This window comes from Lagopus muta, chromosome 13, assembly GCF_023343835.1.
Source record: "Lagopus muta isolate bLagMut1 chromosome 13, bLagMut1 primary, whole genome shotgun sequence".
Lineage (NCBI taxonomy): Eukaryota > Metazoa > Chordata > Aves > Galliformes > Phasianidae > Lagopus > Lagopus muta.
The window spans coordinates 10611837-10638763 of NC_064445.1; the positions used below are offsets into that span (position 1 = coordinate 10611837).

The following is a 26927-nucleotide window of genomic DNA, read 5'->3' on the forward strand; positions in this document are numbered from 1 at the left end:
TGTGGCAGTGATGGAGCTGCCCTGCAATATGCAGAGCTCCCACCAGGCTCACCTGGCTGCTGCATTGCATGGCCAGCCGTGGAGCTGCTCTGAGATGTACAGCTGCAAATTATTTATGGTGAGCAAGCTGAACACCAGAAAAAGAGGAGGGGAGGGAGAAATATTGTGTTTTCTCTGAAGTATAATGAGTTTTCTCTCGCAGCATACGTTGAAGAGCCTCGCTTCACTGGAGGTTTCTTCTCTGCTCTGTGTCTCATTTGGGGACTAGCTTGGAGGAAGGTGGAGAGAATTTCCCGAGTATTTAAGTCTTACAGAGCTCACTTTGCTCAGGATGCTGTCTCATTTGCTTCTGGGTGTTTCAGAAAGATATGTATTGCATACATATTTCTCTTTAACCTTCTTTTCATCACATCCAGACAAGATCAAGGGTTACTTATATAGCACAATAATACCAGCCACAGGCTGTGTCAGATGCTCGCCAACCATAATAACTAAAGACATGTATATGTATAGTTGAGCCATTAAGGAGAAAACCCTGACAGAATGCATTATCTTATTTTTGGATACAAAACTTTGAAGCACAAAGCTAAGCTTCATAATACAGCAAAATAACTGTCAGAGGATGGAAGGATTTCCATAGCTGAGCTGAGCAATGGGCCATCCAGGCTACCTTCAAAGCTGTTGCAGTAGCCACAATGGGACACTACAGATAAATATATATAATAAAGCTCTTACTTGTGGTTCTAAATTGATTCTTCCATTGGGAAAGTAGCTCCCAGCCAGCACTGTACAAAAGGAGCACAACTGCATGATCTATCCCTAAAGCAGAAAGGATTTATGTTAGCATAGTGCTGAACTCATCTCATTCATCATTTTCCAGTATAACCCAGTGGGCAGAGAGCATAGCGATGTGAATCCAGAATGTCACCCACTTGCTGTGCCTTGTTTTCCCTGCAAAATGGGACAGCAGCAGAGATTTGATTTAGCAAACAAGCCAAGATTGCAATGAAGGCAGTCAAAATGAGAGCAACGTGTGTGCTGCTTGGCGTGCACGATGCCTGCTGCTGGCCCTGTTCTGGGCAGCACTTCAGTTCTTCTCGACCTGAAGGCACATGAGTAACGCTGCCCCAAGTCTTGCTGCTCCAAGAAGGAACTGAGGCAATGGGCAGTGTCTGGAGCTCAGCATCCACGAGGGCAGCACACTGGGGTGCAGCTGTTTGTGTGATGCATGGGGACAGCAGCTTTGCAGGAGCAGTTGCTCGTCAGGAGAACAGCAAGCACGGTGTGAGAAAAAAGGCAATCCGAATATTGATTCTTTTTATGTACAGACAAGCCTGAAGCTGTAACAAAACCCAGGTTTCCTAAAACTGGTAGAACATTCCTCGGCTGTTTATCAGGCTGGGAGGCACAAAGGGATTGCAGATTAAAAGGCATTTCAGCACATACCTCTATATTGAAAATGGATCTGTACTGTGTTGTGTATTGAGTAGCTGCCTGCGTTTCGTAAGCACACAGCATCAGGCTGTGTGGGGCAAACTCATCTTGGTGTAACTGGAGAGCAGCGGAGCTGCTTAGAGATGGTTTTGCTCTATTGCAACTGATAAAGGCAGCTATTGTGCTGGATGCAGTAGGGACTGTGGTGCCAGTTCACCAAGGGCTTTGACAGGGTGGCATCTGCCATGAAAACACACCACACCAAAACCCAACCTCCTTCTTGGACAATGAACTCTACAATATAATTGCTTTTTCCTCTTTCTTTCTTTGTGTGTTTTGTTTTTGTTTTTGTTTTGTTTTTGTTTTTTGTTTTTTTCCAGACAGCGTAACTGAAGTCAAGACAGATATTTACGTGACAAGTTTTGGCCCCGTCTCAGACACAGACATGGTAAGTGCCACTGGGAAGCTGCCTGACAGGGGAGGGTTGCTTGGTCCTGGGAGAAGGGAGGACACTCAGACCTGGCCTTTGTGGATGACAGTGCCAGGGGAGGATGGATTCCTCCAACAAACAGTCCCCAGTGCTTGAACCAGAAAGGAAGCAAAGCAGAAAAAAGAAAAAGAGTGAACTGACTGCAGTATTTTGACATGTTCAGGGAAAATTATTAATGAAAAGGCCTGAGGTCTGAATCTAGGCTTGTATTCCCACATCAGTTTGTCTTCTAATTAAAGCAGGACTGTGGAGCATAATTAATGGTGAGCTTTCTCAACAGCGCTTCTTGCAGCCTGCGCTCCATGTGCGCCCTGCTGCACAGGAGCTGCCTGGCCATAGCTGCTCAGCATTTCAGGCTGCCACGTGAGGACATCCCGTAAGGCTTGGACCCTTCTGCAGATGGGATCTGACTACTGGGTCCAGATGATGGGAAGTGCTGGGCTTGGAGAGAGCCGTTGCCTTCTCCAGTCGGGCCAAGCAATGTCCTCCAGCCTCTTGTAGCCCCTCCGAAGAGGGGAAAGTTTAATTTTCTGTGCTCACATGGTTGTGAGCATTTCTTTGGCTGCCTCACCAACAGTCTGGTGGAGAACTAAGTCTCTCTGCAGTGCTAGCTCCACCACATAGCCCCATGTGTCTTTGAAAAGATCAATTCTTCTGGGGTGAAAAGTTAACTTAATGTTGAGTATGAATCTCATCTGAGTTCTCTCCATTTCTCTCACTATCCTGCTGCAGCAGACCCATAATACATTCAGCAATCTTAGCCTGTGGGGAGTATCTGATAATTACTTCCAAGGTGGAGCATATTTGATTAAGGGAGCGTGTATAATGAACTGTGAAGAAGAAATTTGAGGTATTGAAAAGAGGAAGGTATTCTCCGTGATGTGATTTGACAAAATGAATTTAAAATTAGAGAGACAGTTAAAGAATAATAAATTATTTCCCCCGCGCATGCTTTGGTTCCTTGTATTTTACAAATGCGTGGCGAATGTGTTTGAGCGTGCCGTTCTGGTGTTAAATGCTCACAGGGATGTGTGAGAAAAATCGCATCTCCCCTGGAAGCGTGGGGAGAGCCCCTTCCTCCGCAGGGGTTCCTTTCATCTCAGGAGCAGGGAAGTCCCTCCCTCCCAGCTCACTCTGCCCGATGAGCTGGCTCCGTCCCTCCCACAGCCATTACTCATCGCGATGGAAAGCTGCTCTTGTGCATCGTGATGCAGACACAGACTGTAATTACGATGATGGAGGAGAGGCAGGTAGAGCTGCTGTGCAGCGTGGAGGACAGCAGCTGGTAACGAAATGCGGAGGAGGACGTGTGTGCCTTCTCCAGGAGATGCTCTGAGGGACTTCTTGTCTCATTTTCAATCTGGTTGGGAAAGAAGGGGCTGATGGGACCTGACATACGCCCAAATCGTCAGTAGTGACCTCCTGCAGCTTGGCCTTAGTCCCTGGGAAATTTGGAAGGAAAAAAAAAAAGTAATTTCATGCTTTGGATGGAATCAGGAGAAGGACTCAGTCGTCATGTGCTCAGTTACTTCTATAAGGTAGAGAAGAACATGCCGTAAAGCTAGTGTGTTCCTTGGAAGGAATGACCTGGAAATGATGCTCTTGTGGAAGGAAGGATAAAAAAAGAGGGAAAGAATATCTACATGGTATCTCTTTTCTTTGGGAGTGTTTCCTTAGCTTTAATAGGGATGAAGGTTTCTAAATAAGATAGGTTTTATCCCAATAAGTACTTTACCAAACCTACCTCCTATGGCTGGATACAGACTCATTCATTTGGACTAATGACTTTACTGAACTTAGGACCACTAAGGGCAGGTTATTGTCTGTGGAGGGGCAAAATATCCCCTATGAGTAAGAGCCATGGGACCAAAGGGTTCACTCTTTCTCTCTTCATATTTGAACAGAACGGCTCTGTAGCCAAGGAGCGAGGCTGAATTTCTTTACTGAGATGCTTTTGCTTAGCTTCCATCTGCTGCAAAACCTGTAGGTATTTCTGTGACCTATAAGAAAGTGACGTGCAGCAGCTTTTAAATGCTGCTGAGAAGAGCTGCAGGAAAGAAATCACTCACAATGATAAGTTTAGTTGGTTCTGCAGCCTCCAGGAGCCCATAAATAAAGTCTATGAAACTTCAGCGGCAGGGGAAGAACAGCTGGGACAGATTTTCCAAAGGCCCCTTCTCTCTCTGAAAACCTTGGGAACTAATGAGATCCTTTGTTAGCAGGACGAGGCGGGTGTCACAGAGGTGAGCAGTGCAGCAGCTCATGCTGATGGAATCAGGCAGTTCCCTTGAGTGATACAAGCCCAGAAAGGGCACGACGTGGCGTGGCTCAGAGGAATGGCAGCCCATGTGCAAGTGCCACATACTATAGTCATTTTGCCTTGGGGTCACCACTGAGCTGTAGGGTTTCTGATGCTCTGGTCTGACTTGTGGCTATCTGACAGGCTTGTAGATGACCAATGGTCCCCCAGCTTGTATCACTGACTGTGAAGTATTAGAAGTGTTGACAGAAAAGGGTAAGACTCACTTTTCTATCCTTTCTCCACAAAGGAATACACCATTGATGTCTTTTTCCGGCAATCCTGGAGAGACGAGAGGCTGAAGTTCGATGGTCCCATGAAGATCCTTCCTCTGAACAACCTGCTGGCAAGCAAGATCTGGACTCCTGATACCTTCTTCCACAACGGGAAGAAATCTGTTGCCCACAACATGACAACACCCAACAAGCTGCTGCGCCTGGTGGATAATGGCACGCTCCTGTACACGATGAGGTGAGTTCGTGGCTCTGGGCCAGGGTATTTCAGGTACACATGCAAGCTATTACGGGACCAAAGGGTATGTAACAACTGTGTGGACTCCTACTGGCTGTTAGCATAGCAGAGCTGCTATCCCTACTATCCTTATTTCTTAGCTTTGTAGCATCACTGGTCCTCCAGCACATTTGTGCAAGTAGCTTTTTTCTCATCATTCAAGTAGACTTTTTTCTTTTCTGTGATGAGGTGAAAGTATTTAATTCTATAGCTTAAGGAATTTCTTTGCCACTGTGGTTATTTTTGTTCCTGATCTCTGATGGGATATGAAGTCAGGATTTTGGTAATGGTAGGAAACATTAGGAAGGGAGAATTAGATATTCTCCAGCAGCTTGAGAACAGATTTGAATTTGTTCAGCATATTACCCCAGAGCCCTGTGGGGTTTGCTTGTGAGAACAGGGGTTTTCTTCCTACTTCGTGGAATCCAAAATCCCAACCTGTCTAGTCAGTGATCATCTCTAGGAAAAAATCACCAGCTTTTAAAAAATGGTCTCCTGCAGAAGTCACAGGGCAGCCAAGTGCAGCATGAGTCCACAGACTGCCTCATTCTGCTGTGAGCTCCAGCAATGGGGCCTTCCTTCCGCAAATGGGGGGGTGCAGGGAACCATGCTCGGCATCCCTCAAGAACAGGTTTGGTACGTACACTTATCACAGACTGCAACAGGTGGAGGTTGGGTTAAGTATGTGTTCATTCTTGTTGAGAGGTTCCTGTATGCTTGATAGCTATTCACCCATGTAAGTAATGTTTGCCACCTTGGAATGATGTGCTAATCCACTTTCCAAGGTAAATAGACCTGTAAGTGAAGCAGCAAGCTACTCATAGATGCACAAAAATGGTACTGAGGTGTTTACGGAAAGGTGTACATTTTTGTCTTAAAAAATTATTTCCTCTGCCTCCACCTTCAAGCCAACCCAGTCTAGTAACATGCTTCTCTGTGGGTTTGGTTGGCTGAGATGCTGTACTTTCACCTCTGCTTTTAAGAACCAGATAGGATTTCATCTCTTCATAGCTGCACTGGCTGCTGATCTACAATGTCAGCAAGTTTTACAGCCTACATTGATAAACAATGCTCTGCTTTTGTGCAGCAGCTCTCAGATATGAGCTAATCCCACCAGTGCCCTGGGGGTTTGGGTCTCTGAACATCAGGGATCTCATGTTACCGAGGCAGATGGGGTAAATGAAGAGAGAAGCCCAATTTGACTTGAGGGCTCAGTTCTGTTCTTGGCTGTCTGACCTGCATGTGGATGACTAACACTCCCCCAGTTTGTATCACTGTCTGACTGTACAGTATTAGAGGAGCTACTGGCATAAGGCAGAAAAAAGACCCAATTTCAGGGTTTTTATATCACTTCACTTGTTCTTTATTCAGCAAACAACCATTACCTTCAGCAAGTTTTGTGTGACAGAGAAAGTATTGAATTTGCTCTTCCGTTTGCGGCTGGGCAGATGCCAGCATCACGAGGCTTTTGGGAATCAGCTTCTTGAAGGAAGCAGAGTCACAGGGGCTTTTAAGTAAATTCAGCACATTCTTCAGCTTAGCCCATTCTCATGGAAGGAGGGATGATGAAGGAAGTGTCACCTTTGTGTCTGCTCTTGTCCATCTTATGTATACGTCTGTGCAAGGTGAAGACCCCACTCAGGTGAGGACCAGATATCTTATCACACACTGTATTGCCCATCACTGAGAAACATAGTGCATGTGGACCTCCTGCTGTCAGGATAGACAAGCTGGGCTGTCAGGGCTGCATGCTGCCTCTGGCCCAGGCAGCCCCTTCCAGGTTCGGTCAAGACTGGAACTTTGCCATGCAGTTTGACTCCTGAGACATATCCTTTACCTTGTACCAGGCAATATCCTTGAGGGATCAGCTCTGCTGATGTGCAATTAGAGATGTGTCTCTTGCTATTTATCCTGCTGTGAAAGCCAACTTCTCTTAGTCAAGGCTTACATTTATGGATGAAGTTGCTCTGGTGGAAGAGAACATCTGACACATGCATCCAGCAAAATTACACCTGAGTGACAATATTTATAACTCCCAGAGAGAGCCTCTTTGTCACTGATCTGAGCATTGAGGAGTCACACACCCACTGTAGCCGGGCATCCAGAAACCACCCTTAGTTCCACAATGGGAACACAGCCCACAGCACAGCCTCCTCACAGATCAGTGCAGTGCCACAGTGCAGACATCTGATCCCTGGCTCAGGCTTGGCACCGGGGTGATGAGATGACTTTTGTGATCACAGCACAAAATTGTGTTTCTCTATTCCCTTCCTTCTGGCTGCTGAGCCATGGACAGGGTTACTGATTCCTCAGCCTCTTCCCCGTTGCTCCGGCTGTCTTCGAGGGTGTAGGAAACACAGCCTTACCATGTAGCCCTGCCTCTGCTGTCTTGTTTCTGGAGCTCCTACACGATCTGAGTAGCTCACAAAGCCCAGCTAGGGCCTCAAAGCTCTGGTGTCAGAGCTGAGTGCAGCAAACCAGGGATTGTGCATGGATTTACATAAGGCACAGACAAAAACTCAGCTACTGCAGCGATCTCTGGATGTAATCTCTGCCTCAAATTGTGTGGGGCACATTGATAATGTTCTGGTTCTTCCTGGCCTTGAAACATGAAAACGGAGAAAGCTTGATGCTGTGCCGAAGGGATTCAACTGTGTGAATCCAGGCTTTAAAGAGCTCTTCTGCTCTTCAGAGGGGCTGTCACAGTGGCATGTGGAGGCTTTGTACTTATTGTCAGAGTGTTTCCCAGACAATATGTGCTCAAGTTATGCACTCAGAGGATGTTTTCTTTAACTGTCGGGCTGACGCATACAGCTGTGTGCCTCAGGAACCTGTATTGCTAAAGGCAATGTGCACCTGGAAAGGAGAAGTGAAACCTTGGGTGAATTAGGGGCAGAGCAGGAGGGAAAGCAAGGCACAAAGGTGTGCAGGGCACATGCAGTCCTGCTGAGCCATGGCCCTGGATAAACAAGCCCCACACCTCACTGCAACATGCTTAGGACTGGTGACACCCAGTCTGCTGTTTGAAGTCGCAGGGTCTTGCAGGGTCACTCCCAGCCAAGCCTTTGTGTTGTCTTTACTGTCTTTACTCCACATGATGGAAGTGCAACCATAATTCTTTGCCAGAGAAGCGGCTCAGACACTACAGAACCAGCTCCTGTGGGCATTTTGGACTATTTGACAGCTCTCTGGCTTCATCCCTCCTTGGCCTTAGCTGTAGACAGCAGCACAAACAGATGCAAGCAGACCAATGCGCACAACTGATTAGATGGGCTGAGGTTTGCAGAGCCAGTTTGAAGCTTTTCCCTTCCAGACTGTTTCCAGAGTGGATCCAAAATAAAAAAAAACGACCTATTTTTCAGGCTTGGTTTTCTGCAGGCTGTCCCAAGAGGGAGAGATCTTCAGAGATCACCTCATCTCCCTGCATTCCTGCCATCACGGGCTGAAATCTCTGGGGACTGCAGAGTGAATTTGGTGTTCTTCTATCTAGCACAAGGATTCCAGTAGCAACATGGCTTTCAAACTCAAACCCCAGCAATTAAACCTAACCTAGATTTGAGCACAGCCCAAGCCATGAACCACCTATCTGTCCTGACTGTGGTTATTAATGACTCTCCTGGAGGAGAAATCAGGACAAAACTCAAGCAATATCCTCAGCATAAACAAAGTTGGCTTTGCTGTGCAGGGTGCTGTCATGTTTTTGTGCCACGCGTACACCGAAGGATTATTACATTTTGCGTCCCAGAAATTGGACCACGGCTCTCGCTCATCCTGCAGCACAAGGCAGGTAACGACAGGGGCTCTAATGACACATCAAAGGCTTTGCTAAGCTGCCGGTAACCATGAGAACACAGCTGAAGAGGTTTGTTGTACTGCCAGCCCTGGGAGAGGTATGTTTAGCTTGACTCACGCTTCTTGCCATTGTGTTGAGCAGTTCAAAGGGCTTCCCGTGACTTTAAAGAGGAAAACATGGCTTCTCACTGGGTGTTCCATTTTTGGTGCTGCTGTGGCAACAAAGCAGAGGGAAAACACGAGGGGTCTGCAGTTCCATTTCCAGACGGTTCTGAACAAGTTACTGCTTGTGGCTGGGACAGAAGAGCCAAAGGATACACCAGCTGGAGGATGTGGTTGCTGGCTGTCCAGCTATTTTTCACTTTCTGGTTAGGCTTTTTGATGGCTTTTCAAGGCTCAGATGTCCAGACCTGAACCTGAGTGATGAAGCAAACCTCTGTGGCAAGCTGGTACAGGGTCAGGGGCAAAGATGAGACTTTCTGCAAAAAACTGTTCTACCCAAATACTGCAGATGCAGTGGTAATTGTCTGGGAAGTGAGATACATTCCTCTTAGTCTGACATTTTGACGTTTCATTAGGCAGAGCATATGGTGCTGAGGAGTCTTCTTCTAGCAACAAGAGGTGGCAGGAAAGGCTGGGGGGGAGGGGGCGGGATGTGGGCACTCTGCTAAGCAGTGATTGATGCCTCAGCTCACCTAAATACTGCTGCTAATTAGTGCTGTGAAAGATGAGCGTGTGCTGGAGCGGGCATGGTGAAGGGGGGTGAAGGATAGCCAAGGGGTGCAGAGGGGTGGGAAGGAGTGAGCAGTGCCCATGGGGTGGTGGAGCAGAGCTTCTCAGGGAGCTGGTGCACATGGGGCAAAGGCAGAGGCTTCAGGCCAAGGAGATTATCTGAGAACAGGAATGATGCACTCCTTTTCCCTTCAGCAAGCATTGTCTGCGAACGTGCTGACTTCAGGCTAGCTGAAATTGCTGAACCAGACTCATCTCACTGGGATGATACAGTGTTTTCCTTTTTATTTAATTTCAGGAGACTTAAAAACCCTCCTCCAATTGTGGGCGGTGAAGGTGGAAGATTAGGTTGCTTTTTCAGTAGTTTGTTGATGGATTTATTGTATTTTGTTTTTTCTTACTGACTCAGCTATTAAAACACACTTCAGATGTAAAATGTGATCGCTGTTTTCCCACACAACTAAAGTCATCTAGCACTGTCATAAAGTTGTCTCCTTCCCTTGACAACAGTTGCTTATGTTGGCTGTGGTCTGGATTGGGCAGCAGGGTATGGCCAAGGCCAACTTGTGCCCAGATCTACTGCTGCCTGGCCCCCTCTGAGACTCTTTCTGGCTGTTCTGAATGGCACTCAGCCACTGGACTCATAATCTGTGGTCCCTTGAGTTAGTGTTCAGCCTTATCCATAGCCATGGATCACAGCCAAATTGTCATCCAGTACAGTGGATGAAAAAGGCCATTCTGCTTTTGGGGGATTCAGGACACATCAGAAGTAAAGCACTGAGCAGGAAGAAAAGTCCTTTGGAAAAGCTGGCTTTGAGAACACCCAGTTAAGAGCCTTTTGAAATAATAAAGCAATTGGTGAAGCCAAAGAAGTATCAGGAGGGTTAAAAGGAAAAGTCTTGTGTGGCCTCCTGAGGGAGACAGGTGGAATGCTAAATTTTGTGCATCAGCATTTCCTTTATGCAAGTGACAATGACAAATAGTAGAAGCAAAAAGTCCTGTGCAGTTGGAAAGGAAACAGAAAGAATGGAGTGATAAAGCTAGTGAGGACATGCTTGCAAGCAATGAAGCTCTCCATCTTCAAGCTGGCACATTTCACAAGAAACAGAATGAGAGGAGCAGAATGACACAAGCAATGTGTGTCTAACCCACACCTTGCTACCAGGTTTTTATACCTGCTTCATGAAGTCTTAATTTTCATCCAGATTGCAAAAAAAGAGACATTAAAGTGAAGGAGCAGTTTGTTGGTAGCATTATTTGGGTCCTCAGAAGGAAATCATTGCACCACTGTGCTCATACGCTTGTCAAGAGCTCTGAATTTGCCTGGGTTTTGTACTTCACCATAAACATCCACTTGTCTCCTCTATTGGTCGTGGAGTCTACCTGCACAGCTACACTAAACCTATGACTACTTGGCCAGAGTATGCAGCCTTGCATCAACCATGGTTGGGCTGAGAGCCCAACATCTCTGTAAGGGTGTATGGGGCCATGTCCCACTGATGCTCAGTTAGCTGAGAACTGCTTACCAGAATTGAGCCTGCCCTGACTGTGGGAGATGCTGTTTGTATGGTTAATTCTGGGGTGGATGTGCCCGTTGGAGACAGGACAGTAGTACCTGGCACTGAAAAACAGCAGAAATGAGCGTTTACTTTTGTTGAAGAGGTACCATTGACCTACCCTGAGGAGAGATGCAGAAGGTCACAGGAAACCACTTTCCTCACCTGTTTCCTTTGCCATGTCATACAAGACTAAGACGTAGACTGCAATGGGGCCATGTGCCTGTCCTTGCAGAGCTCTCCTAAGGATGGATTTACTGGATTTTATAGCCATTGTGAGTGCTTCTGGGGCTCCTGTTCATGCACTTTGGCCACCCTACTCCAGCGAAATTGTGGCAGCTTCCAGCTCTGCTCCTCCACCTCTTTAGTGCCTCTGCTGGGGATGCCAGCTTCTGCACATCCTCTAAAAGCAGCAAGTGAGACTGTAAATGGGTCCAAAATCAGGTTCCTTCCTTCACCCAGCAGAGCAAACTTCATAGCTGTCAGGGTGTTTCCATGGTACAACAGCCAAAGTGAAGCAGCTCTGCTCCCTGCTGCTTCATCCCTGGCACAGAGCTCACTCCTGCCTGTCATCTGCCATGTGCAGTCATCATCACCACAGCCTCTGTCCTCACTGAGTAGCCCTGGAGCCCCACTGGCCCCAGACCACTTTCCCTCTGCTTGGTTTCCCCACAGAGGTGCCTAGAGTTCTGGGAAGTGTTTGCTTCTGTCCAAAAAAATACTTCAATGCCAACTTTAGAAAATAATCCTAATTTTTTTTTTTCTAGAATCATTGATGAAAGCAACTGCTCTTTACTTTCCCTTTCTTTTTCTCTCTTTTTAAAAAAGGTTTTTTTTTCTTCTTTCTTTGTCTTTATTTCTTGCAGGCAAAATCTGCACCCCTTATTTTTTCTAGGGTTCGAGCCTCAACATTTTCTGTGGAAGGTAACCCCAGCATTTTCTTTTTCTTAGAAGACCATTTTGCAGCTAAAGGAATATGTCTTGCTGGAATATTTCCATTGTGACTCTTGACCTGAGTTTTCCACAGGCAACCTTTACCCTTCAAGCTGTGCACTTGTCCTTTGAATCCTTCTCTTGCTTCTGTAAGAGGCTGCTTTTTCTGAGACATCAGAAGTGGGTCTTTTTTAGACCAAACTGTACCACCAAAGAAGATGGTATTAGAAGTCTCCTGGGAAATCATCTGTTCTGGCTCTCCCTCCTAGTCTGCAGGCTTTTTAATACTTCAAGAAGGAAGAGTTTGGAGCTTCCTTTTTTAGAGCCCTTTATAATGGATCCTTTCATGCCTGGCCCTGTGTTCTGCAGCATGCTGTGATGATGGCTGCACCACCCTTGTGAGGCTGTTTCCTGACAGGGCATCCTGCTGGGAAATGATGGACGCCTAAAGAGCACAAGTTGTCCTGCAGTCTCACAACAGCCCCAGGATGCATGATTCTGCATCTGCTGTGTGCATCTTCTACAGTGCCACTGTCTGGGGACGTGAGCTGTGGTGCCCCAAGTGCATGTGGCTCTGATTTTGTTCGGTGTACCTGAAGCACACTGTGGCTTCACTGAATAATCTGAGCTCTCAGCTTCTTCCAGGCCACTGGGAAGAAAAAGCCACGTTAGTTGTCCCTGGGAAGCACTTTCCCTCTGTTTCCCAGCATGGTCCATAAGATATCCCCTGGCACCAGGCATTAATGAGCTCCGTTTGCACAGTTCATAAGCAAACAAAAGTCCTGTGCTTTGGCAGATTTTCTGATTGCACTGAGTGGATAAACTCAGTCAGTAGGGCTGAGTTCAAAATATGAAATGTGGCCAGCTTGGTGTGCCTGCTGCTCTCAGCAGCTGATGGCCTTCTGCCCAGAGACCCTTAGGTTAGTGACCACATCGAGGCCTTTGTTGCCTCTGATGGATGCAGCGTAAAGATGTCATGGCAGAAGGGCCAGGTGGGATCCACTGCAGCCTGGTATTTCTGATCATGCCTTGTGTTCTGTCTTGTAGGCTAACCATTCATGCAGAGTGCCCCATGCACCTGGAGGACTTCCCAATGGATGTGCACGCTTGCCCGCTGAAATTTGGGAGCTGTAAGTACCTTGATCAGTCTTTATAAGGAGGTGGCTTCAGAAAAGAAGTATCCATCACCTGGCCAGTGCCTTCCAGTGTTTTAGAGATGGTGTTATTAGTTACAGAATAGTTGATGATGGGAACACAACCAAAAATTTGTTTCTGGTATATTGCACAAAATTCCTGTTGTCATCAGAAATGAGGAACATCGTCAGGCAGCCTGCTCTCAACTGAAGAGCAGGCAGACTAGGAGTCTGAGTCCCAAAACCAACCAAGTCTTGATTTAGGGAAGATTTGCAGTCTGTTGATCACATAAAGGTTGCTCCGAGGCTTAAGACTAGCAACTGCTCATCTGCTTGACAGATTATTATCTCTGTGGCTCCTCTGGGTATTTTTGACTGATTTCTCCTCTGAATGTTCAGAGGTCTGACACAAGCAGCTCAGAGAGCTGTCCCTGATTACTGCCAGAATGAATATTTCCCAAGTGCCCACCTGTGTGGCATCTGAGCTCAGCTCTGATGTTGGAGCAGGATTCAATCAGCGTTTGCACCAGCAAGCTGCCCACAGCTGGAAGCCGCTCCCTGGCAGGAAGCTCAGCATGGCTCGGGTTGGTGAGCAGAAGGGCAGTGCTGCTGCCAGACACATGCTGCTTGCAGGACAGCCGACTTCACCTCCGTGACCACCAGGGATCCCCACAAGCTGAATGGCTCACTGCCACGGTGGCATCCACCCAGAGAGCACAGGCAGAGAGGAGGAAGGGGATCGGGTACCTGAGGCAGCTCCAGCTCACAGCCCGTACCTCCCCGCTCCTGCCGTGTGCTCCCAGCATTGCTTGGCCCAGGTGAGAGAAATGAAACCTCCCTGAAGTACCCCCCACCCTTGGGCACAGGAAGAGCCACCGTCAAATGCGGAAACAGGACAGGCAACTGGAGAATATTTAGGATGTTTATTTCTGGAACTAATCTACTCTGTTCACTTGGAACCTAGGATCTCTATCTGCTATGGCATGAATTGTGCTGATGTCCAACTCGGTCGCCTCCAGCTCCGCTGTTGCTAGCGGCGGGCTCACTGCCCGCTGATGCTGCAGGGCCTCGCCGTCTGTTCGGAGGGCTGCTCACGGGGCCCTCCTCAAAATCCAGCTCTGGTGGGAATGCAGCTGATGCTCTCCTTCGTACGCCAGCGCTCCGCTTGAACCATTTCTGCAGACATGGGTACTCTTTCTTGAAACTGGGGTTGTAGTAGCAGAGCAACTGCAAAATGCAGAGGAGAAGAGTTAGATGCCACCGTTTCCAGGTTGGAAAAGACAAATCTACTTTAAGTCATAATCAGAAATTTTAGGATTGTCAAAGCAGGAAAGCGGGTTTGGAAACCCAAATACCACCAGCTTGCAGCCCCTTCAGGTGGGACCGGCCACCAATGCAGCTGTCCCGAGAGGTGTCCTATGGGCAGGGGGACTGCGTACCTCACTGCAAACAGACGCGGCTGCGCCTGCTGGGCGTCTTGCCCAAGAGGCAGCTGTGGGCAAATCGCTGTCCACAATGAAGAAGCCGTGCAGGTGGAGCTGGCGAACGAAGGCTTTCATGCAGCCGATGCTGAGGTTGTGTAGAGGTCCTGTCCTTCCCAGCACTTCTGTTTTGAAGAGGGTTTCCTCAATCACAATGGTGTTCTCATCGTCGCCCCACCAGATGGACTGGAAGCAGTCGCTGTCCACAATTTTACGGAGCTTTGTTAGAAAGCAGCAGGCCGAGTCATGGGCTTTGCAGGAGCCCTTGGTGGAAAGATCAAGGCGTTGTCTTTTGGCACAGGATTGCTCCTGTGAACCCTGAGAAGTGTCTTCTTCTCGTGTCGGTCCTAAGGCAGCATCCCGAGCTGTTCTTTTACCCCGTCTTTGTGGGACGGAAGGAGCCGGGTCTGCCGAGCCAGCATTTGGAACAGAAACTCCAGGAGTTTCTGATGAAGATGTCTCCATCTTAATTATTAACTGTTTGCGCTGACAGAAATTTCTGTCCGCAGCGATCTCCCCGGCCAACCAGGGTCGTCCTGCCAGCAGCAGGATGGAGCGCAATGGCAGCCGTGGTGTGAGGCGTGGGGAGTGGGCTGGGATGGTCACAGACGTCACCGTGGTGACCGTGCTGCACGCCGATGACATCACAGACCGGTGACTGTTTGCTGGGGAAATGGGGGTGGCGGCATCCTTGTTAATTATGGAAATATGCAAGGAAATGTGATCCAAGCTATTTACGCTACCTAAAGTAGTAGGCAGAAAGAGACCTATAATTTCCCCAAGGAAGACTTTTCCAGCAATGCCTTCATTGGGTCAGTTTCTGCAGGAAGTTTGTTTCCCCCTGTAAACCTGACTAGGACTAGTGTTTCTTCTTTAATCTGCTTGTAGGTGACCGTATGCCATTGTGAGATGCTCTCAAATTCTGCTAAGGATCTCTCATTTAACTAATCCGAGCCACTGACTGAGCAATGCTTATCTGAAAATACCCAGGGCGCTTGCTGCTTCCTGGTTCCGGTGTCACAAGCTCTTGCCATCTTCCTCTTGGCATACAGGGGTTTAATTTGGGGCTGGAGCACCTCTGCTGTGAAGAGAGGTTGAGGGAACTGGGCTTGTTTAGCTTGGAGAAGAGAAGGTTCTGAGGAGACTTCATTGTGGCCTTCCAATACTTGAAGGGAGCGTATAAACTAGAGAGGAAACGGCTGTTTACACGAGTGGATAGTGATTTGACCAAGGGGAATGGTTTTAAAGTGAGACAGAGGAGGTTTAGTTTGGATATTAGGAGGAAGTTTTTCACACAGAGGGTGGTGATGCAGTGGAACAGGTTGCGCAAGGAGGCTGTGGATGCCCCATCCCTGCAGGCATTCAAGGCCAGGCTGGATGTGGCTCTGGGCAGCCCAGTCTGGGGGTTTGGTGACCCTGCACACAGAAATGCATTGAAACTAGGTGATCAGTGTGGTCCTTTTCAACCGAAGTCTTTCTATGCTTCAGTGAATCCATGAGTATGTTTGCATACTCAGATTTCTTATCCTCAGACCTCATGTTCTATTATCAGACGGCACTGCAAGGCACTGCTGTGCATCCTCTGCTATGGCTGGAGCTCTTGGGTCAGTCAACACTGCCCTGTTGCTGAGTCTGACAGAATGCAGCACTGGTGACTGGGGCCTTTGGCTCTCCTGAGCTGGAGCAAAACAGACAACTGACATTCCCCTTGAGGGAGCCGGGATGGTTCAGTCTGGAGAAGAGGAGGTTCAGGTGAGACTGTATCGCTCTGCCATGAGCTGAAAGGAAGTTGTACTGAGGCGGGTGTTGGCCTCTTTTTCCAGCTGACAGTAGAACAGAATGAGAGGTAATGGCCTTAAGGTACACCAAGGGAGGTTCCTGTTGAGCATTAGGAAAAACTTCCACTCTCAGAGAGCGGTGAGGCAGTGGCACAGGCTGCCTGGGGTGGTGGGGGAGTCACTGTCCCCACAGGTGTTCAAGAACCGCGTGGCTGCAGCACTGAAGGACGTGGTTAGTGGGAACGTGGGGACATGCTGGACTTGTTGACCTTAGTGGTGTTTTGGAACCATTTTGGTGCTGTCATCTGGTTACCTAAGGGCACAATACTGGATCTGCAGTCTGTTGGTGAGGTGAAGGCTGCTGCCAGCCTACCAGGCCTGCAGCTGCTCATCTGCCTGGGCTTCCTGTCCCCTGCCTGGAAACAAGGTCTCTTCTCTCTCCAGTGTGCAAGTAACATTGCTTCCACTTCTGTTCTGAAATGAAGCGTGAACCAAATTCTGAGCCACTGGTTTATCGTAATGTAGACATACGTTTCCTAGTCCAGCTCTGCATGGAGCCTCTCCCACATCCTACAAAGAGAGCACCAGTCTCTCTCTCCATCTGCACTAGGTGGAAGAGGTAACTACCTGCACCTACAGAATGAGCCCCTACCACTGCTCCCTCTCTTGGACTCTGAGAAAACAGAGATGTCATAACTTTTCCAAACGGATACTTCCTTGCTGTAACCATCTGGGAGAAAGCTTAGGGGAAAGTTGAAAAGTGTGGGTGACACCACAAAAACTCACATTTAGCATGTGCATCTGCCCCTTTGCCACATAACCAAATACGTTCTTGAAGTTAGATTGTTTGCAACTACTGTGATGAAGAAGAAATTTCTTAGGCGGTCCCTAACAAGTACAGAATGAGTGGCTACAAGACATCACACTAAGGCCAGCAAACCAACACGCCTTACAGAAGGGTGTGCTTATTTCTGATAGAACACCCTTTGGGGCTCCTCTGGGTATTTTTGACTGATTTCTCCTCTGAACGTTCGGAGGTCTGACACAAGCAGCTCAGAGAGCTGTCCCTGATTACTGCCAGAATGAATATTTCCCAAGTGCCCACCTGCGTGGCATCTGAGCTCAGCTCTGATGTTGGAGCAGGATTCAATCAGCATTTGCACCAGCAAGCTGCCCACAGCTGGAAGCCGCTCCCTGGCAGGAAGCTCAGCATGGCTCGGGTTGGTGAGCAGAAGGGCAGTGCTGCTGCCAGACACATGCTGCTTGCAGGACAGCCGACTTCACCTCCGTGACCACCAGGGATCCCCACAAGCTGAATGGCTCACTGCCACGGTGGCATCCACCCAGAGAGCACAGGCAGAGAGGAGGAAGGGGATCGGGTACTTGAGGCAGCTCCAGCTCACAGCCCGTACCTCCCCGCTCCTGCCGTGTGCTCCCACCATTGCTTGGCCCAGGTGAGAGAAATGAAACCTCCCTGAAGTACCCCCCACCCTTGGGCACAGGAAGAGCCACCGTCAAATGAGGAAACAGGACAGGCAACTGGAGAATATTTAGGATGTTTATTTCTGGAACTAATCTACTCTGTTCACTTGGAACCTAGGATCTCTATCTGCTATGGCATGAATTGTGCTGATGTCCAACTCGGTCGCCTCCAGCTCCGCTGTTGCTAGCGGCGGGCTCACTGCCCGCTGATGCTGCAGGGCCTCGCCGTCTGTTTAGAGGGCTGCTCACGGGGCCCTCCTCGAAATCCAGCTCTGGTGGGAATGCAGCTGATGCTCTCCTTCATACGCCTGCGCTCCGCTTGAACCATTTCTGCAGACATGGGTACTCTTTCTTGAAACTGGGGTTGTAGTAGCAGAGCAACTGCAAAATGCAGAGGAGAAGAGTTAGATGCCACCGTTTCCAGGTTGGAAAAGACAAAGCTACTTTTAAGTCATAATCAGAAATTTTAGGATTGTCAAAGCAGGAAAGCGGGTTTGGAAACCCAAATACCACCAGCTTGCAGCCCCCTCAGGTGGGACCGGCCACCAATGCAGCTGTCCCGAGAGGTGTCCTATGGGCAGGGGGACTGCGTACCTCACTGCAAACAGACGCGGCTGCGCCTGCTGGGCATTTTGCCCGAGAGGCAGCTGTGGGCAAATCGCTGTCCACAATGAAGAAGCCGTGCAGGTGGAGCTGGCGAACGAAGGCTTTCATGCAGCCGATGCTGAGGTTGTGTAGAGGTCCTGTCCTTCCCAGCACTTCTGTTTTGAAGAGGGTTTCCTCAATCACAATGGTGTTCTCATCGTCGCCCCACCAGATGGACTGGAAGCAGTCGCTGTCCACAATTTTACGGAGCTTTGTTAGAAAGCAGCAGGCCGAGTCATGGGCTTTGCAGGAGCCCTTGGTGGAAAGATCAAGGCGTTGTCTTTTGGCACAGGATTGCTCCTGTGAACCCTGAGAAGTGTCTTCTTCTCGTGTCGGTCCTAAGGCAGCATCCCAAGCTGTTCTTTTACCCCGTCTTTGCGGGACAGAAGAAGCCGGGTCTGCCAAGCCAGCATTTGGAACAGAAACTCCAGGAGTTTCTGATGAAGATGTCTCCATCTTAATTATTAACTGTTTGCGCTGACAGAAATTTCTGTCCGCAGCGGTCTCCCCGGCCAACCAGGGTCGTCCTGCCAGCAGCAGGATGGAGCGCAATGGCAGCCGTGGTGTGAGGCGTGGGGAGTGGGCTGGGATGGTCACAGACGTCACCGTGGTGACCGTGCTGCATGACGGTGACATCACAGACCGGTGACTGTTTGCTGGGGAAATGGGGTGGCGGCATCCTTGTTAATTATGGAAATATGCAAGGAAATGTGATCCAAGCTATTTACGCTACCTAAAGTAGTAGGCAGAAAGAGACCTGTAATTTCCACAAGGAAGACTTTTCCAGCAATGCCTTCATTGGGTCAGTTTCTGCAGGAAGTTTGTTTCCCCCTGTGAACCTGACTAGGACTAGTGTTTCTTCTTTAATCTGCTTGTAGGTGACCGTATGCCATTGTGAGATGCTCTCAAATTCTGCTAAGGATCTCTCATTTCTCTAATCTGAGCCACTGACTGAGCAACGCTTATCTGAAAATACCTAGGGCGCTTGCTGCTTCCTGGTTCCGGTGTCACAAGCTCTTGCCATCTTCCTCTTGGCATACAGGGGTTTAATTTGGGGCTGGAGCACCTCTGCTGTGAAGAGAGGTTGAGGGAACTGGGCTTGTTTAGCTTGGAGAAGAGAAGGTTCTGAGGAGACCTCATTGTGGCCTTCCAGTACTTGAAGGGAGCGTATAAACTAGAGAGGGAACAGCTGTTTACAAGGGTGGATAGCGATAGGACCAGGGGGAATGGTTTTAAAGTGAGACAGAGGAGGTTTAGTTTGGATATTAGGAGGAAGTTTTTGACACAGAGGGTGGTGATGCAGTGGAACAGGTTGCGCAAGGAGGCTGTGGATGCCCCATCCCTGCAGGCATTCAAGGCCGGCTGGATGTGGCTCTGGGCAGACCGGTCTGGGGGTTTGGCGACCCTGCACACAGAAATGCATTGAAACTAGGTGATCAGTGTGGTCCTTTTCAACCGAGGTCATTCTATGCTTCAGTGAATCCATGAGTATGTTTGCATACTCAGATTTCTTATCCTCAGACCTCATGCTCCATTATCAGACAGCGCTGCAAGGCACTGCTGTGCATCCCCTGCTATGGCTGGAGCTCTTGGGTCAGTCAACACTGCCCTGTTGCTGAGTCTGACAGAATGCAGCACTGGTGACTGGGGCCTTTGGCTCTCCTGAGCTGGAGCAAAACAGACAACTGACATTCCCCTTGAGGGAGCCGGGATGGTTCAGTCTGGAGAAGAGGAGGTTCAGGTGAGACTGTATCGCTCTGCCATGAGCTGAAAGGAAGTTGTACTGAGGCGGGTGTTGGCCTCTTTTTCCAGCTGACAGTAGAACTGAATGAGAGGTAATGGCCTTAAGGTACACCAAGGGAGGTTCCTGTTGAGCATTAGGAAAAACTGCCACTCTCAGAGAGCGGTGAGGCAGTAGCACAGGCTGCCTGTCACCATCAGGGAGTCACCGTCCCCACAGGCGTTCAAGAACCGCGTGGCTGCAGCACTGAGGGACGTGGTTAGTGGGAACGTGGGGACATGCTGGACTTGTTGACCTTAGTGGTGTTTTGGAACCATTTTGATGCTGTCATCTGGTTACCTAAGGGCACAATAGTGGATCTGCAGTCTGTTGGTGAGGTGAAGGCTGCTGCCAGCCTACCAGGCCTGCAGCTGCTCATCTGCCTGGGCTTCCTGTCCCCCTGCCTGGAAACAAGGTCTCTTCTCTCTCCAGCGTGCAAGTAACATTTCTTCCACTTCTATTCCTAAATGAAGCATGAACCAAATTGTGAGCCACTGGTTTATCGTAATGTAGACATACATTTCCTAATCCAGCTCCGTATGGAGCCTCTCCCACATCCTACAAAGAGAGCACCGGTCTCTCTCTCCATCTGCATTAGGTGGAAGAGGGAACTACTTGCACCTACAGAATGAGCCCCTACCACTACTCCCTCTCTTGGACTCTGAGAAAACAGAGATGTCACAACTTTTCCAAACGGATACTTCCTTGCTGTAACCATCTGGGAGAAAGCTTAGGAGAAAGTTGAGAAATGTGGGTGACAACACAAAAGCTCACATTTAGCATGTGCATCTGCCCCTTTGCCACATAACCAAATACATTCTTGAAGTTAGATTGTTTGCAACTACTGTGATGAAGAAGAAATTTCTCAGGCGGTCCATAACAAATACAGAACGAGTGGCTACAAGACATCACACTAAGGCCAGCAAACCAACACGCCTTACAGAAGGGTGTGCTTATTTCTGATAGAACACCCTTTGGGGCTCCTCTGGGTATTTTTGACTGATTTCTCCTCTGAACGTTCGGAGGTCTGACACAAGCAGCTCAGAGAGCTGTCCCTGATTACTGCCAGAATGAATATTTCCCAAGTGCCCACCTGTGTGGCATCTGAGCTCAGCTCTGATGTTGGAGCAGGATTCAATCAGCGTTTGCACCAGCAAGCTGCCCACAGCTGGAAGCCGCTCCCTGGCAGGAAGCTCAGCATGGCTCGGGTTGGTGAGCAGAAGGGCAGTGCTGCTGCCAGACACATGCTGCTTGCAGGACAGCCGACTTCACCTCCGTGACCACCAGGGATCCCCACAAGCTGAATGGCTCACTGCCACGGTGGCATCCACCCAGAGAGCACAGGCAGAGAGGAGGAAGGGGATCGGGTACCTGAGGCAGCTCCAGCTTACAGCCCGTACCTCCCCGCTCCTGCCGTGTGCTCCCACCATTGCTTGGCCCAGGTGAGAGAAATGAAACCTCCCTGAAGTACCCCCCACCCTTGGGCACAGGAAGAGCCACCGTCAAATGCGGAAACAGGACAGGCAACTGGAGAATATTTAGGATGTTTATTTCTGGAACTAATCTACTCTGTTCACTTGGAACCTAGGATCTCTATCTGCTATGGCATGAATTGTGCTGATGTCCAACTCGGTCGCCTCCAGCTCCGCTGTTGCTAGCGGCGGGCTCACTGCCCGCTGATGCTGCAGGGCCTCGCCGTCTGTTCGGAGGGCTGCTCACGGGGCCCTCCTCGAAATCCAGCTCTGGTGGGAATGCAGCTGATGCTCTCCTTCGTACGCCAGCGCTCCGCTTGAACCATTTCTGCAGACATGGGTACTCTTTCTTGAAACTGGGGTTGTAGTAGCAGAGCAACTGCAAAATGCAGAGGAGAAGAGTTAGATGCCACCGTTTCCAGATTGCAAAAGACAAAGCTACTTTAAGTCATAATCAGAAATTTTAGGATTGTCAAAGCAGGAAAGCGGGTTTGGAAACCCAAATACCACCAGCTTGCAGCCCCCTCAGGTGGACCGGCCACCAATGCAGCTGTCCCGAGAGGTGTCCTATGGGCAGGGGGACTGCGTACCTCACTGCAAACAGACGCGGCTGCGCCTGCTGGGCGTTTTGCCCGAGAGGCAGCTGTGGGCAAATCGCTGTCCACAATGAAGAAGCCGTGCAGGTGGAGCTGGCGAACGAAGGCTTTCATGCAGCCGATGCTGAGGTTGTGTAGAGGTCCTGTCCTTCCCAGCACTTCTGTTTTGAAGAGGGTTTCCTCAATCACAATGGTGTTCTCATCGTCGCCCCACCAGATGGACTGGAAGCAGTCGCTGTCCACAATTTTACGGAGCTTTGTTAGAAAGCAGCAGGCCGAGTCATGGGCTTTGCAGGAGCCCTTGGTGGAAAGATCAAGGCGTTGTCTTTTGGCACAGGATTGCTCCTGTGAACCCTGAGAAGTGTCTTCTTCTCGTGTCGGTCCTAAGGCAGCATCCCGAGCTGTTCTTTTACCCCGTCTTTGCGGGACAGAAGAAGCCGGGTCTGCCGAGCCAGCATTTGGAACAGAAACTCCAGGAGTTTCTGATGAAGATGTCTCCATCTTAATTATTAACTGTTGGCGCTGACAGAAATTTCTGTCCGCAGCGGTCTCCCCGGCCAACCAGGGTCGTCCTGCCAGCAGCAGGATGGAGCGCAATGGCAGCCGTGGTGTGAGGCGTGGGGAGTGGGCTGGGATGGTCACAGACGTCACCGTGGTGACCGTGCTGCATGACGGTGACATCACAGACCGGTGACTGTTTGCTGGGGAAATGGGGTGGCGGCATCCTTGTTAATTATGGAAATATGCAAGGAAATGTGATCCAAGCTATTTACGCTACCTAAAGTAGTAGGCAGAAAGAAACCTATAATTTCCCCAAGGAAGACTTTTCCAGCAGTGCCTTCATTGGGTCAGTTTCTGCAGGAAGTTTGTTTCTGCCTGTGAACCTGACTGGGACTAGTGTTTCTTCTTTAATCTGCTTGTAGGCGACCGTATGCCATCGTGAGATGCTCTCAAATTCTGCTAAGGATCCAAAGAACCATTTTGTTTCTGGTTACCTAAGAATACAATCAACAACAAAATAGGAATTGAGAATTTTCCATAGTAGGCCTGACGTGACCCGAGGCAGAGATGTCTTAATGCAAGAATCTGGTTGTACATATGAATGAAAAAATTCTTGTTAAAGCATTTTGCAGATGGTGACCTTTGTTCTTTCCAAGATCAGTACTGCAAAGTGGGTATGGACAGGAAGCTTGAGAATTATGAAGTGTCATAGCGCCTGGTAGCATGTGATGAAAATTCATTTCTAGATACTGTAGGACTTGCAGCATTGAGAATGTGGGGGTTTTGTTGGGAAAGGGAGTAGCTTTGGGGAAGCAGACTTTTGGACAGAAAGGTTTCATGAAGACCATGATGACCGTGTTGGTTTTAGAGAAGTGTTGGACAAACTGGATGGAGAGTGGATCTCCCAGACCCCTGGAAGGTTGCCCTTGCTCTGAGCCCAGTACTGCCGCTTGCAGCAGTGCAGTAGCCCTTGCCGGCTGTCCCTGTTGCAGTGTGGTGTCAAGCTCTGCTCAGCAGTGCTCTCCCTCACTGCCAGGAGGGCTGCCTGCATTCTGGCAAGCATGGGATCATACAGTGGAAAAAGCAGATTGGTGGAAGGGCACACCCCTTCTGGAGCTGTGAGGCTTGGAGAGAGTTCTCCTGAAGGTAAATGCTTTTAATTTTTACTTTTAATTGAAGCAACAAAAATATCAACCCTATCTGTGTGTTAGCTGTCTTCACAGCCACTCCCAGCTGGTCTGTCACAGTCTTCGTCAGATCACGGTGGGGCTTTCCCAAAACTGTAGCTCCCTTTGGCTCATTTGATTAGCAGCTGCTGAACTGCTTTGGTCTCTGGCCATGCTTGGCTGTGCTCAGCCATGTGGCTCTGAGGAATGCATAGCAAGAATTAGTTTGGCCGCAGGCTAATTTTGGTGTATTTTAGGTCAGCCAGGAGCTTGAGCTCATTCTTCTTTTTCCTCCACAGATGCCTACACAAAAACAGAGGTAATCTACACCTGGACCCTGGGGAAGGATAAATCTGTGGAAGTAGCAAAGGGTGGATCTCGCCTGAACCAGTATGACCTGCTGGGCCATGTTGTTGGGACAGAGATGGTTCGATCCAGCACAGGTACTTGTGGGACCATATGATGCACAGGTTGAGAACACTGTAAGGCAAGATGGACCCATAGGCTTTGAATGCCACAATTTGGCATAATAATAGTAGTCGTACCTGCAGGCTGCGAGCACCATGGTGCTGTTGGAGAATGTAGCTGGGAACATCTGGGGCAGTTACTATAAGGCAGTAAGTTGTTTAGCTTTTAGTGCTTTCACCCATACTCTGTAGAAATGATGTGTTGTGTGGAAAATTTGCCCCATTTTGCCCAGCTTGTCCTTGGTACTGCAGATTCATTTGTCTTGGATCCCTTTTCAGCCCCTCAGGAGAGCATTGCAGGCAGGGGAGGCAAGTGGAACATGATGATGTGTGATTTTCACTGCATCTGCTTACACAAATATTATCGTAGCTAATAGAAGATTCTCCCAAACAATTGCTTCCTCTGATTAATGACCAATATTAATCATCTTTCTCTCCCATCTGCTCCTCCTCCCTTTCCCTCTGAATTCAGGTACCAATAGCTTCTGTTATCTTGTGTGTTTCTCTCATTTCTCCCATTTCTCTCATTTTCTTTTCTGTGCTTTTTTTTTTTTTTCTTCTGCTGTATGCACCAGTAGTTCTCTCATTTGAGAATATTTCCTCTCTGGTGCACTTGATTTTAATAGTGTCTGTCTGTAACAACTCGTATCACTTCCCTTGGGGAAACGTAGGGAGTCCAGGGGACTAAATGTCATCATATCTGGCCCATCTCTCTACTTAAGTTGTAGTAAAATGTACAGATGAATAACCTGAAATGGCAAGAAAGCTGCTAAAGGCTCTTGTGTGTAATGACTTAGCAGAGCCATACTCACAACAAAAAGGCACAATAACCCAGCAAAATATCCAAAGCTTTGGTGCGTTTCTTTGAGAGGATGAATAGGGCACTGAGGGAAAATAGAGACAGCTGCTCTTTTGGTCTACAGCCCAGACCTTGAACCACAGAACTTGCCCTATTTCTGAGATTATTAAAGTGAGGAAAAGCAGAATATTTTCAGGTTTGTCACAGAAAACCTAAGAGTTTGCAGGTTCACTCAACACAGACCTTTATTGCTTCAGAGATGGGCTAGCACTCAGTTGGCCCATCCTGGAACACCCAGTGGATCTGTGCCTCTAACTGGTTATTTCCCTAGGGGAGTATGTTGTCATGACCACGCACTTTCACCTCAAGAGGAAGATCGGGTACTTCGTCATCCAGACCTACCTGCCCTGCATCATGACTGTAATCCTGTCCCAGGTCTCCTTCTGGTTGAACAGGGAATCTGTCCCCGCCAGAACAGTTTTTGGTGAGTCTGTGAGCATGGGGGTCCCCAGACAGGCTGGAGAGAAAGGTAAATGATGGGAAATTAGCCCTTTGTCTAGATTCATAGGGCAGAACAATTTGGTACATGCAACAGACTATCTGCCTCCAATATCCCTTTGGCAGATGAACAAGTTCAGTGCCTACTGGAGCCAGCTCCCCTTGCCTGAGTGACCTGGGGGTTTCCAGGGTGTTGGCCTGGGCTGATGGGGCTGGTGGCATCTGTGGTTCAAACACCAGTGTCCACACCCACAGAGAGGAAGATAAGGCAGTGTATAGGCTGCTGCCTTCCAGGGAGTTTCTGACTTGGGACCCCAGTGGATGGTTTCTCCTTCCATGGGATGCCTTATTAATGCACAGCAGGCAGAAAAACCCAAATTGTCGAGAATCCCAATTTCCAGCACACATTGGCTGCCATGAGTTGAGTCAGCATTTTCTGCTTGGAGCAGGTCTCAGCAGGGGAAAAGAGCCAATGGGAAAATATGGAAACGGGCTCCAGGGGATGGCTGAGAAACAAGAAGGAAGGACCAGCCATCACAGCTAGTCTTCTCCAATCTCCAATTCACTGGCATTGATGAAGCTGATGTCCATTTCTCAGAATAGCACTCAGTGTCTTCCTAGTGCTTCTTCCACTATATCACTGCAAAAATATTCCTCTCCATGTTTTGCTACAAGCCAAGTCATAAATATTAACAGTAATCAAGGTATTGATCATCTAATTATATGTATTTGACTGTGTCTGCTTATCTGTATTGGCTTTTGAGTTGAGGAGAGGATAGATACATGGGGAGGCAGTTAATGCACTACCTTTGAAGTTGCTAATGTGCCCCTGGTCAGACCTCCATATAACAGGCTCCTGAGCTGAGGCAGTATAACTACATGGTAAATATATTATTATTTTCTTCAACTGGTTTCAGATTCCTTCTCTGAGGCAAAGTCTCAGGCATTGCACTTACATTAATAGCTTTCACAAATATATAACAGAACTGCTCTGTGCTTTTCTGCCAAGACCTTGAGTTCAGGATTTACACCTCATGCACATAAACCCCCTGCTGTACCCTGCTGCCTGGGGGCAGGCAGAGCCCTGGTGCTGGAACACCATCCCAGGCATCTGTCCTTATACCCTGATCTGCTGATGCCAGAAGGAATGTTTCCTGGAAATAACAGTGCCCTGCAGATACAGCCTAACAGAGCATACTGCACAAAAGTCACCAAACAGAGAAGAGGTTTATATCTTAACCACTAGCTCATCTTTGACAGAGAGTGGTGTGGTTTCCAACATCTCAAAGCTCAGACAGATATCACAAGGAAAACAGGACCAGTGCCTGCATGAAGAAATGCACTGATAAGCTTTTCCAACTCACCTACCTGTGAATCATTTGT

At 48.7% G+C, this 26927-nt stretch overlaps 2 protein-coding genes across 6 annotated transcripts in view; one reads left to right on the plus strand and one right to left on the minus strand.

Moving 5' to 3' along the window:
* GABRA3 (gamma-aminobutyric acid type A receptor subunit alpha3) overlaps positions 1 to 26927 on the plus strand; it is a 91935-nt gene that overhangs the window by 54777 nt on the left and 10231 nt on the right. For all 5 annotated transcript variants that reach the window (XM_048959592.1, XM_048959593.1, XM_048959594.1 and 2 more), the window contains exons 4-8: positions 1815 to 1882; positions 4474 to 4694; positions 12794 to 12876; positions 24080 to 24223; positions 25378 to 25530. In XM_048959592.1, the coding sequence (XP_048815549.1) occupies positions 1815 to 1882; positions 4474 to 4694; positions 12794 to 12876; positions 24080 to 24223; positions 25378 to 25530 (669 nt within the window). The remainder of the gene's footprint in view (positions 1 to 1814; positions 1883 to 4473; positions 4695 to 12793; positions 12877 to 24079; positions 24224 to 25377; positions 25531 to 26927) is intronic.
* LOC125699746 (heat shock transcription factor, Y-linked-like) lies at positions 17938 to 19444 on the minus strand. The gene has a single exon (XM_048959595.1). The coding sequence runs from the start codon at positions 18899 to 18901 to the stop codon at positions 18149 to 18151; it is 753 nt and encodes a 250-aa protein (XP_048815552.1). The 5' UTR covers positions 18902 to 19444; the 3' UTR covers positions 17938 to 18148.